The 12,474-nt window shown below is 40.3% G+C and overlaps 1 protein-coding gene across 2 annotated transcripts in view; it reads right to left on the bottom strand.

Moving 5' to 3' along the window:
* The window catches only part of CLNS1A (chloride nucleotide-sensitive channel 1A), a 30,032-nt gene continuing 17,558 nt past the window's right edge, over positions 1 to 12,474 (bottom strand). For both annotated transcript variants that reach the window (XM_064576874.1, XM_064576873.1), the window contains 2 exons: positions 3,288 to 3,377; positions 1 to 786 (listed from right to left, as the gene is read on the bottom strand). In XM_064576874.1, the coding sequence (XP_064432944.1) occupies positions 3,310 to 3,377 (68 nt within the window). In that variant the 3' untranslated portion in view covers positions 1 to 786; positions 3,288 to 3,309. The remainder of the gene's footprint in view (positions 787 to 3,287; positions 3,378 to 12,474) is intronic.

Genomic DNA, 12,474 nt, shown 5'->3' with positions numbered 1-12,474 from the left:
TAGAAAACCTAGATTTATTTGTTAAACTATTACAAAGACAAAACAATTATCATTGAAGCACTCTGAGGATTTCATCCCAATTTCACTTGTTATGGAAACCGACCTAAGAGGTTAGAAATTAAAGGATATAACCTAAGAGGTTATAACAAAACAGACTGGTGAAACATGGTGAAAGGAGTAAAAGCTAGTCAGAAGCATCTGTGTTAGTGGTATTTTATGTGGCTAGGGTATTTCCCAAGAGGCTCCCTAAAGATGCCTGAATTAATTAATCTGGGTCCCAAATTAGTAAAAAAAAAAAAACAAAAACAAAAAAACCCTTATCCCTGTGAAGAACGAGCAGAGGCCAAGATTTCTCTGAGATCTCTTTGTCTTTCTTTTTAAGGGGTAATGGGACTCTTAGACTGTAAAAGGGTTTATCTTAGATTCAGCCTCCCTCCTTCCCATCCAGTCTACCTACATCTTCAAGTGCCTGCGCATTCTCAGGTAGGTCTGCCAGGTTACAGAAGATGCATATAGTGAAGGCTGGAACTATAGGCCTACTCAGAGGGCACCTATACACAGAAATTTTGGGGTAGATGATAAACTACAAATACCCTACTGGTTAAGTTAATTCACCTTTGTTAATAAAGGTCATAGTTTCTTCTGCTGGTGACAACTTTCTGTCTCAGTATAGTCTGTCTCAAAAAAGAACTGGTTCAGGTAAATTTTGGAGAAGGAAAAAGATTTCATCAGCACCCACTCCACAGTAGAAGAGGCACCAAGTTCTTTCCTAGTTACGAGCAGAATCTGAAAAACAAAAGATTTACAGTGTTTATAATAATAGCTATTATTTATTGAATGCCTAGTCAAGAGTGCCAGAGAACTTAGATATATATCTTAGTCTTTGCAACAATCCTGCCAGGTAGTTTATCAACCCCATTTTCAAATGAGGAAACTGAGGATTAAAGAAGTTATGTGCCTTGTCCAAAGGCACAGAAGCCGGTATATGGTAGAGCTGTGATTCTACCACTCCTGTGCCTTGACTCCACCCCATCTCCTGCACCGAGAGGTCCTAGTTCCATTATCTTGAAATCATTAATGGTTGCATAAACACTCTAATTATTCCTTCTTCATTCCTTAAAGGCAAAAACAATTTAAAATGATTAAAAATTTAAAGACATTGTTTGGAATTCAGGTCAATTATCCAGATGAATAATTTGTATAAACTTTATGAACAAAATAGCTCTCTACTCCAGCTGTAGCATAAAATGAATAGAAAACAAATCATCAGCTCATTAGAAAGCTTGTGGTTATTTTATGATTATTTCACCATAAAATTACATTACAAAGAATCCTAAGAATTCTCACCAGTGAACTGCAGTAACATCTCATCTGTGTAACCATTAGTGACACAACAAATGCGTTTCTTATTAATACAGTAGTGGGTACTCTCTGAATAGTCTATTTTTTAAGAAGAAATACGTAAAAGCCAGAAGATCAAAAAATGTTTTCCAGTTTCAGTAAAAGTTACTAAGTATTACTGAACTGAAAAAGTTAACATGCTATAAAGAACATGATAAGCAGGAAAGTGAGAAGGGAAGAAGACTTAAGTTGGCACCAAAAGATTTCCCATACAGTGTAAGAGTGAAGTACTGATATCTGGAACTGTAAGATCTGAAAATTAAAGGTAACAGAGCTGCAGCAATATGAACACGTAATTTTAGCTAATTGCAGAGGAGACAATGCTGGTTTTAGACTATATGGCTACAATGACAGAAATAAATGCTGTGGAAATAAAAATTAAGTATTTAAAGCAAGAAATATAAATCACAGAACTCTAAGAGATTATTCTGATAGTTCCACTGGCAGCACCTGAGAGGAAAACAGAGATTCATTATCATTTTTCATGGTTATAGTAAGAAAAAATGTTATGTTCACATGGCAACAATTTGGAAGGTAAATGGAACTTGGAAAAAGGAGGGATCTCACAACTCAACTGGATGACTCACAATAGTATAAGAGTCAAGCCAAAATATATAAATCTTGCCACACTATTACTATATGCTTTAAAATAAAGGACCTGGGCATAAGTAACACCTCAAAGACTGGAGACAGCCAGTATTCAAGAAAATGCTACCTGGTCAGAAGTAGGAGGACACTGTAGAGGGGAAAGAGGGACAGCAATTTTAACAAAGTAAAAATCTTACAGCTCATAAGGGAAGGCCAACTAGGATTACTAGTCCTAGAGCTCTAGGTGGTATGAATTAACCACATAACCCTCAGTTATTATCAAACATACAGTTGAGATACTCAAGCTGGCAAAGGACAATTTATTTCTCAGGGTAACATGCAGCAAAGTCAGGGACAAACTTTAGGCAAAGCTCACAAGAATGTGTCAGGGAAAACTGGCTGTGAGCTCTTATGTCAGTCAAGAAAGCAGGAATGAAGCAACTTGGGAAATGATAGCTTTTGGAAAAGTGTGCATGACCTTACGGTTTGGCAAACTGGTCTTGAACGCTAAGGTGCCCAGGACCTTGGTCCTCCATTATTTTCAGAAGGAGGGAAGCCAATACAAGATTATGATGAAATTAGGGGTGTTTGGGTGGCTCAGTTGGTTAAGTGATTGCCTTCAGCTCAGGTCATGATTCCAGGGACCTGGCATGGAGCCCCATATCAGGCTCCCTGCTCAGCAGGAAGTCTGCTTCTCCCTCTTCCTCTACCGCCTCTCCTGCTCTTGCTCTCTCTCTCTCAAATAAATAAATAAAATCTTAAAAAAAAAAAAAGGATTATGATTAAATTAAAGACTTAGATACAGTATGGAATTACTACTGCCTCCCTAAACTGAACAGCAGTGAGTTGCAGCAAATCTTGCTTTGTGATTTCTGATGTAGATGTTAAGGTTTCAAACACCACAAGTGGGAAAAGGTGACTCAAGAGCAGAACGGGAAATTATCTCAGGCTCTGCTGCTCCCAACCAGGGAGCCCATTTCTGAATAATGGGCTAATGTCCTCCTCCTGAGTTCACTGAAGTTGGGTGTGTCTTATTCTTTCATGCCTCAATGCCTAGCACTGCCCAATGTCTAACACAGCACTTAACATGTGTAGTGCTCAGTAAATGTTAACCTGAACATCACTGTTTGCAGACCTTGACTCCTTAGGGGGGAAAAAAACCACGTAAGTCTCAATAATTTCAGAAATGGATAACTAACATCTTTCCAAGCTGCTAATTATATAGAGTTCTCCTGAAAATAAAAATTATTTCACATGATTTTCAAGTTCAATGACAAGGAAGAAAATAAACTACTCACCCCACAGCAGCATAAATCATTTTCAGTGATCAACATCTGCATCCTCAAACTGTCCAGCAACCGTTGGTGTAGTGTCTACCTCCATCCCATCTAAAAAAAAAAAAAAAAATCAACTGCTGAGCAACAGTCTACTGAGCTCTTCAGACAGGTAAAGGGTCAACCTATTCATCAAGCAGAAGGAAGCTAGTGCCCTCTGTTGGTCAAAGTTGCTATTTCTTTCTACTGTGAAAAAGTAACAAGGAACAACCAAAGAAGAAAAATTCCACCTGTACATTTTTTTACTTTATAAATTCTCAACCTCAACACTAAAAGAACATTAGATAAGAAGTTTTTAATGTAGTAAAGAGTTTGATATGTGCTCTGAGCATACAGATGCTGTTCATCTTGATCAGAAACGAAATGATTCTAAAGTGATGGGAAGAAAACTCAGTTATGTGTTCCGTTAATAAAGAAAAATTAAAACAAAAAAAGTTTTTAATGTAGTTAGCATCAACTGTTCACTCTTCACAGAACTGTGCTGGGTATTTACTGTGTGACATTATCATTATTATTATTATTTTAAGATTTAATTTATTTGAGAACGAAGAAGAGAGAGAGCATGAGCGGAGGGGAGGTATAGAGGGAGAAACAGACTTCCTGCTGAATGGGGAGTCTGATGTGGGGCTCGATCCCAGGACCCAGAGATCACAACCTGAGCTGAAGGCAGACACTTTACCGACTGAGCCACCCAGGTGCCCCATTATTTTCATTTTTTTTTTAAGATTTTTTTTTTTATTTATTTGACAGAGAGAGACACAGCGAGAGAGGGAACACAAGCAGGGGGAGTGGGAGAGGGAGAAGCAGGCTTCCCGCTGAGCAGGGAACCCGATGCGGGGCTCGATCCCAGGACCCTGGGATCATGACCTGAGCCGAAGGCAGACGCTTAACGACTGAGCCACCCAGGTGCCCCCCCATTATTTTCATTTTTAAAGGTATAAAAGTCCTATCCTCACAAAGCTGATGACATAATTCTGAGAAAAGACAAAATAAGTAGAGTGAGGTTCTTGCCTGTTTTTCTCATTTCACAGGGGGGAAAAAAGCGTGTGTGTGTGTGTGTGTGTGTGTAGGGAGAGACAAGGGAAAAAAGCCCTCTGGAAAGAGCTGTTTAGAACTGCTTTCTCCATTTTGGCACCTCCCATTCACCTTCAACTCTTCAGCCCACAACAGGCTTCTGCCTGAGCCCCCCAGTACCCCACCGGGACATGCAGCAGGGTGTGCAAATGTAACACATATCTAAAACTAACTCATCATCTTTCCAGATAGAAATGCTTCTCATGGGGCACCTGACTGGTTCAGTTGGTAAAGCATGCAACTCAATCTCAGGGTCAAGAGTTCAAGCCCCACATTACGTGCGGAGCCTACTTTAAAAAGGGGGGGGGCACCTGAGTGGCTCAGTTGTTAAGCGTCTGCCTTCGGCTCAGGTCATGATCCCAGGGTCCTGGGATCGAGCCCCGCATTGGGCTCCATGCTCTGCGGGAAGCCTGCTTCTCCCTCTCCCACTCCCCCTGCTTGTGTTCCCTCTCTTGCTCTGTCTCTCTCTGTTTAAAAAAAAAAAAAAAAAATTTCTTAAAAAAAAAGTTTCTCTATCCTAACATTCTTACTAAAGGATACCTCTCACCTGTCCAATTCAGAAACCCCTACCACATCTCTAATTTCTGTTGCTTCTCTCAAACATCTCTCAAATCTGTTAAGTCTTTAACAGTCACTGCCACTATCAAGTGCAGGCCATGATCTCTCATCTAATTTAAATCATAACTTATTTAACAGAGTTTCTCTTTGGGGCGCCTGGATGGCTCAGTCCGTTAAGTGTCTGTGTTCAGCTCGGGTCATGATCCCAGAGTCCTGGGATCGAGCCCCACATCAGGCTCCCTGCTCAGCAGGGAGTCTGCTTCTCTGCCCCTCTCCTGACTTGTGTGCATTCTCTCTCTCTAAAATAAATAAGTAAAATCTTAAAAAAAAAAAAAGAGTTTCTCTTCTATCCTCCAATATTTCCCTCTGCAATCAATTTTCCATTATCACAGCCAGGGTCATCTTCTGAAACACTAATCAAACTAAAAATTCTTCACTTCACATTCCCATTGGCCTAAGCCTAACACTGAAATTCTTTAAAACAGCTTTCAAGTTCCATTAAGATACAACCAGTTCACTACTCCACCTTTATCTGTTGCTGTAATAACTACCCTTCATACTCAAGAGTTCCAGACATAATGAACTACTTTCAGTCCCCCAAGTTGAATGGTCTCCTCAAGTTCTGCACATGGCTGATCATGTTACCTGCCTCTCTCCCCAACCTGTACGTAATCCCCCTTCACCCCGGTCACTTTATTCATCTTTCAGATCTTGACTTAGATGTCACTTACTCCATGAAACTTGAATCTCTGACTATCCAGGCTGGGTGAAGAGTCCAGCTTCTGATTCCATAGCTTCTCAAGCTTCCCCTATAACTTAATGCTGTATCACAATGTACTGCCTAATTAGTTAATTTTTCTCTACACAAGAATGCCATTGATATGAACAGAGTAATCTCATCTTACTTGGGCACTGCTATATTCTCTGTACCTGGCATAATAGCTCAATAAACACTTCTTACATAAATAAGCACATGAAGCACTGACATACCACAAGGAGATAGGGTGTTTGTTTTTCAGTGCAAAAAAGATGGTTTTATTAAAGCATGGGGAGCAGGACTGGGCAGAAAGAACTGCGACAGGGTGTATTTAAATGGCAAAAAGATTGAAATTTGCCAAGACAGCGATCTTAGGTGTTCTACCACAAAAAAATGGGTAACTACGTGAAAAGATGGGTATGTTAACTGACTTGACTGTAGTAATTATTTCACTATGTATATGAAAACATCATCTGGCATACCTTAAACATAAACAATTTTTAGCCAGTTAAAAATTTTTAAAAATAAATTAAAAAAAAAATGCACAAGTCAAACAAAATAAATAAATCAATGGCAAAAAGAGTGACATGGGTACTTAGAACTTTAGAAGATGGGGAACGGTATAGGCTGAAAAAGTTTCATATATAGGCAACTCTCAATATGCTAATAAGGCTTAGGAATAAAAGTTCAAAAATCTCACGTAGCAAAAAGTGTTTGTGATCTTAAAATCATCTGCTATAAAGCATTAAACAAGGAGTTTTACAATTAAAAAAAAAAACTCTTCAGTGAAGAAAGGCTTTTCAATGTCCAAGGACACGCTCCCATCAATCACTGTAATAAAAAGAAGGTACCATCTTGAATTCTTTCAGCTAAGAGTTTAGTAGTACACTAGAAATCATCTGAGCCATCCTATAGCCTATGTTATAGGCTCACCAAGTAGGACTTAAAATGGAGAGGACATACAAGGAATAACAGTGTGACCCAAAGCCTAAACTTTTCCAAATTAAAATATCCCAGGACTGGGGCGCCTGGGTGGCTCAGATGGTTAGGCATCTGCCTTCAGCTCAGGTCATATCAGGCTCCTGGGATCGAGCCCCGCATGGGGCTCCCTGCTCAGCAGGGAGTCTGCTTGAAATTCTCTCCCTCTTCTTCTGCCCCTCCCCCTGCTCATGCTCTCTAATAAATAAATAAAATCTTAAAAAAAAAAAAAAAAATCCCAGGGCTTCAGGATACCCAGGTCAACATGCTATGTGCATGAGGATATTTATCACAGCATTATGACAGAAATTTATATTGCCCAATAAAAGAAAAACTAAGGGTGCCTGGGTGGCTCAGTTGGTTAAGCATCTGACTCTTGGTTTTGGCTCAGGTCATGATCTCAGTGTCCTGAGATCGAGCCCCACATTGGGCTCCACACTCAGTGCAGAGACTGCCTTAGATTCTCTCCCTCTCCCCTTCTGTCCCTCCCCCCGCTTACATGCTCTCTTTCAAATAAATTAATCAATTAAATCTTTAATTAAAAAAATGAAAAACTACGGTAACCCTCTTTAAGAACACTCTGCACCTCTAAAAATTAGAAGTGCTAAGACTCTATGGCAACATAAAATACTAGTATATATTAAATACATGTAAGCTGCAAGAAGTGCTTATATGCTTATAACACTTTTATATGTATCAGCTCTTTAATCCTCTCACCACTTATTAGCTATTTGACCTCAAGCAAGTTATATGATCTTTCTGTGCTTCAGTTTCTTCATCTGTAAAATAGGGATCAAATAATACTTACCACATAGCATTCTTGGAAGGATCAAATGAGTACTTATGTGTAATATGCTTAAATCAGGGTCTGGCACATAAGAGCAGTAGCTGAATGTTCTATTGAGAGTAGTAGAAAAAGCTTGGAGATATCTGGGGCAAAGGCAAGGTTGTCTCTTCAGAGTTAGAACTTTGTATGGTGATTATCAGGCAATCACTGAGGGGACATCCCTATATAGGGGTGACCACAGAGTGTTCTCAGAAGATTAAGATGGCACAGTGAGCTGGAGGCAGGAATGATTGAGGCAAAAAATTACTATTGTAAATCCAGTGTGAGAAGACAAGGGCCTAGGTAGGGTTGAAGGACAGCAGCAGTAATAGCAAGGAAATGTGAAAGTCACTTAAATGAAAAAAATCAATGGGACCTAGTATTACACTAGAGCAAGGAATAAGAAGTAAAGGCTGAGGGGGGAGGAGCAAGATAGCAGAGGAGTAGGAGACCTGGATTTCATCTGGTCTCAGGAATTCAGCTGGATAGGGATCAAACCATTCTGAACACCTACAACTCAACAGGAGATTGAAGAAAAGAAGACCAACAACTCTGAACAGAAAAGCAACCACTTCCGGGAAGGTAGGACGTGCGGAGAAGTGAATCCGAGGTGAAATTCGGGAGGATAGACGATGGGGGAGGGGGCCTCCGTCCACCGCTTCTGGCAAGTGATAGAGTCACGGAGCACAAAATCAGAACTTTTAGAAGTCTGCTCCGCTGAGGGACATTGCTCCAGTGGCTAAGCGGGGGGTGGAACCCTCCCGGGACAGTGTGGTCTCAGGACCCTCGGGGTCACAGAAAGACCAGGAGTGCCTGAGTGCAGCAGAGCTCCCAGATATCAGAGCAGGGAAGCTGGCTGCAGAGATGGAGCCGAGGCGCGGGCTCTCAGCTCGGGGTTGCCATAAACCGTGATCCGCAGCATAGTCGGGCCACTGCTCTTCCAGCAGGGACCCAACAAGCGGTAGATCTGGGGAGACTCCCCTTCCTCCCCGGGAGGAGCGGTGCGGGAGCACACCGCAGGGATCTGCTGGGTTTGGAGACTCCACATGGCGTCATGTGCCAGAGATAGAAAGGCTCGGCAACAGGCCGGGTGAGCACAGAGTGCTGCCGGAGACTGGGGAGATGGGAGTGACTGACTGCTTTTCTCTGGGGGCGCACTGAGGAGAGGGGCCCCGAGTTCTCAGCTCCTCCGGGCGGAGGTTGGGAGGCCGCCATTTTCACTCTGGTCCTCCAAAGCTGTACGGAAAGCTTGCAGGGAATAAAAGCTCCCGAGAGCAAATCCGAGCAGGTTACTTAGCTGGGGCCGGCAAAGACATTTGGGAACCATGGCAACAGGCCCCTCCCCGAGAAGATCAGCAAGAACAGCCAGCCAAGCCCAAGTTTACCGATCAATGAGAACGGCAGAACTGCAGCGCTAGGGGAATACTGCACATAGAAGTCATGGCCTTTTTACCATGATTCCTTCGTCTTTCAAAGTTAATTTTTTAACTGTCCTTTTTTTTTTTTGAATTTTTCTTTTTCCCTTTTTCAACCAACATCTTATCAATCCCTTTTTTAAAAAACATTTTTATTTTTCATTTTTAGAGTCATATTCTCTCCCTTCATAGTAGTTACCCTTATTTTTGGCATATATATGTAAGTTGTTCTCTCTTTAAAATTTTGAGATACAGTTCCTTCTCACAGATCAAAATATACCCTAAATCTCTAGTGTATGGCTTTGTTCTAGTCTCCTGCCTGATCACACTCTCTCCCCTTTTTTTTCTTTTTTTTTAAACCCTCTTCTTTTTCCAAACAACTTATCAATTCCTTTTATAAAATTTTTTATAATTTTCATTTTTAGTCATAGTCCATCCCTTCATCGTATTAACCCTTATTTTTATACATATGTAAATTTTTCTTTCTTTAAAATTTTGAGAGGCAGTTTCTTCTAACAGACCAAAATACACCCAAAATCTAGTGTGTGGCACTGATCTATGCACCAGCCTGATCATATCTGATCATATTCTGTTTTTTTTGTTTTGTTCTGTTTTTGTTTTTATCTTTTTCTTTTTTTTTTCTTTCCCTTTCTTTTCCCCCAGTTTCAGGTCTTTTCTGATTTATTTAAAGTATATTTTCTGGGGACGTTGTTACCCTGTTAGCATTTTGTTCTCTCATTTATCTATTCTCCTCTGGACAAGATGACAAGACGGGAAAAATCACCTCAACAAAAAGAACAAGAGGCAGTACCGACTGCCAGGGACCTACTCAATATGGACATTAGTACGATGTCAGAATTAGAGTTCAGAATAATGATTTTAAAGATACTAGCTGGGCTTGAAAAAAGCATGGAAATTATTAGAGAAACGATTTCTGGAGAAATAAAAGAACTAAAATCTAACCAAGTCGGAATCAAAAAGGCTATTAATGATGTGCAATCAAAAATGGGGGCACTAGGGGCGCCTGGGTGGCTCAGTTGGTTAAGTGACTGCCTTCGGCTCAGGTCATGATCCTGGAGTTCCTGGATCGAGTCCCACATCGGGCTCCCTGCTCAGCAAGGAGTCTGTTTCTCCCTCTGACCCTCTCCCCTCTCATATGCTCGCTCTCTCTCATTCTCTCTCTCTCAAATAAATAAATAAAATCTTTAAAAAAAATAAATTAATTAATTAAAAAATGGGGGCGCTAACTGGTAGGATAAATGATGCAGAAGAGAGAATTAGTGATATAGAAGACCAAATGATGGAAAATGAAGCTGAGAAAAAGAGATCAACAACTACATCACGAGGGCAGAATTCAAGAGATAAGCGATACCGTAAGACGAAACATTAGAATAATTGGGATCCCAGAAGAAGAGAGAGAGAGAGGAGCAGAAGGTATATTGGAGCACATTATAGCAGAGAACTTCCCTAATTTGGGGAAGGAAACAAGCATCAAAATCCAGGAGGCACAGAGAACCCCTCTCAAAATAAAAAACAGGTCAACACCTTGACATTTAACAGTAAAACTTATGAGTCTCAGAGACAAGGAGAGAATCCTGAAAGCAGCTCGGGAGAAGAGATATGTAACCTACAAGGGTAGAAACATTAGCTTGGCAACAGACCTATCCAGAGACCCGGCAGGCCAGAAAGGACTGGCATGATATATTCAGAGCACTAAATGAGAAAAATATGCAGCCAAGAATACTATATCCAGCTAGGCTGTCATTGAAAATTGAAGGAGAGATAAAAAGCTTCCAGGACAAACAAAAACTAAAGGAATTTGCAGACACAAAACCAGCCCTACAAGAAATATTGAAAGGGGTCCTCTAAGCAAAGAAAGAGCCTAAAAGCAACATAGACCAGAAAGGAACACAAACAATATACAGTAACAGTTACCTTACAAGCAATACAATGGCACTAAATTCGTATCTTTCAATAGTTACCCTGAATGTAAATGGGCTAAATGCCCCAATCAAAAGACACAGGCTATCAGATTGGATTAAAAAACAAGACCCATCGATATGCTGTCTGCAAGAGACTCATTTTAGACCCAACGACACCCCCAGATTGAAAGTGAGGGGGTGGAAAACAATTTACAAGGCTAATGGACACCAAAAGAAAGCTGGGGTGGCAATCCTTATATCAGACAAATTAGATTTTAAACCAAAGACTGTAATAAGAGATGAGGAAGGGCACTATATCCTAAAGGGTCTATCCAACAAGAAGATCTAACAATTGTAAATATCTATGCCCCTAACATGGGAACAGCCAATTATATAAGGCAATTAATAACGAAATCAAAGAAACACATTGACAACAATACAATAATAGTGGGGGACTTTAACACCCCCCTCACCAAAATGGACAGATCATCTAAGCAAAAGATCAACAAAGAAATAAAGACTTTAAATGACACACTGGACCAAATGGACTTCAAGAAATATTCAGAACATTCCATCCCAAAGCAACAGAATACACATTCTTCTCTAGTGCCCATGGAACATTCTGCAGAATAAATCACATCCTAGGCCACAAATCAGGTCTCAACCGGTACCAAAAGACTGGGATCTTTCCCTGCATATTTTCGGACCACAATGCTTTGAAACTAGAACTCAGTCACAAGAGGAAAGTCAGAAAGAACTCAAATACATGGAGGCTAAAGAGCATCCTACCAAAGAATGAATGGGCCAACCAGGAAATTAAAGAAGAATTTTTAAAATTCATGGAAACAAATAAAAATGAAAACACAACTGTTCAAAATCTTTGGGATGCAGCAAAGGCGGTCCTAAGAGGAAAGTATATAGCAATACAAGCCTTTCACAAGAAAGAAGAAAGGTCTCAAATAAACAACCTAACCCTACACCTAAAGGAGCTGGAGAAAGAAGAGCAAATAAAGCCTAAACCCAGCAGGAGAAGAGAAATAATAAAGATCAGAGCAGAAATCAATGAAATAGAACCCAAAAGAAGAGTAGAACAGATCAACGAAACTAGGAGCTGGTTCTCTGAAAGAACTAACAAGATTGATAAACCCCTGGCCAGACTTATCAAAAAGAAAAGAGAAATGACCGAAATCAACAAAATCATGAATGAAAGAGGAGAGATCACAACCAACACCAAAGAAATACAAACAATTATAAGAACATATTATGAGCAACTATATGCCAGCCAATTAGATAATCTGGAAGAAATGGATGCATTCCTAGAGATGTATCAACTACCAAAACAACCAGGAAGAAATAGAAAACCTGAACAGACCTATAACCACTGAAGCAGGAAACTGAAGCAGTAATCAAAAATCTCCCAACAAACAAGAGCCCAGGGCCAGATGGTTTCCCAGGGGAATTCTACCAAACATTTAAAGAAGAATTAATACCTATTCTACTGAAACTGTTCCAAAAAATAGAAATGGAAGGAAAACTTCCAAACTCGTTTTATGAGGCCACCATTACCTTAATCCCAAAACCAAAGATGCCATCAAAAAGGAGAATTACAGACCAATATCCT

Source organism: Mirounga angustirostris, unplaced genomic scaffold (genome assembly GCF_029215605.1).
Source record: "Mirounga angustirostris isolate CCGP_5_RB_7025 unplaced genomic scaffold, mMirAng1.0.hap1 SCAF_13, whole genome shotgun sequence".
NCBI lineage: Eukaryota > Metazoa > Chordata > Mammalia > Carnivora > Phocidae > Mirounga > Mirounga angustirostris.
The sequence above is the reverse complement of the archived record's forward strand: the minus strand, read 5'-3'. Positions and strand labels throughout refer to the sequence as shown.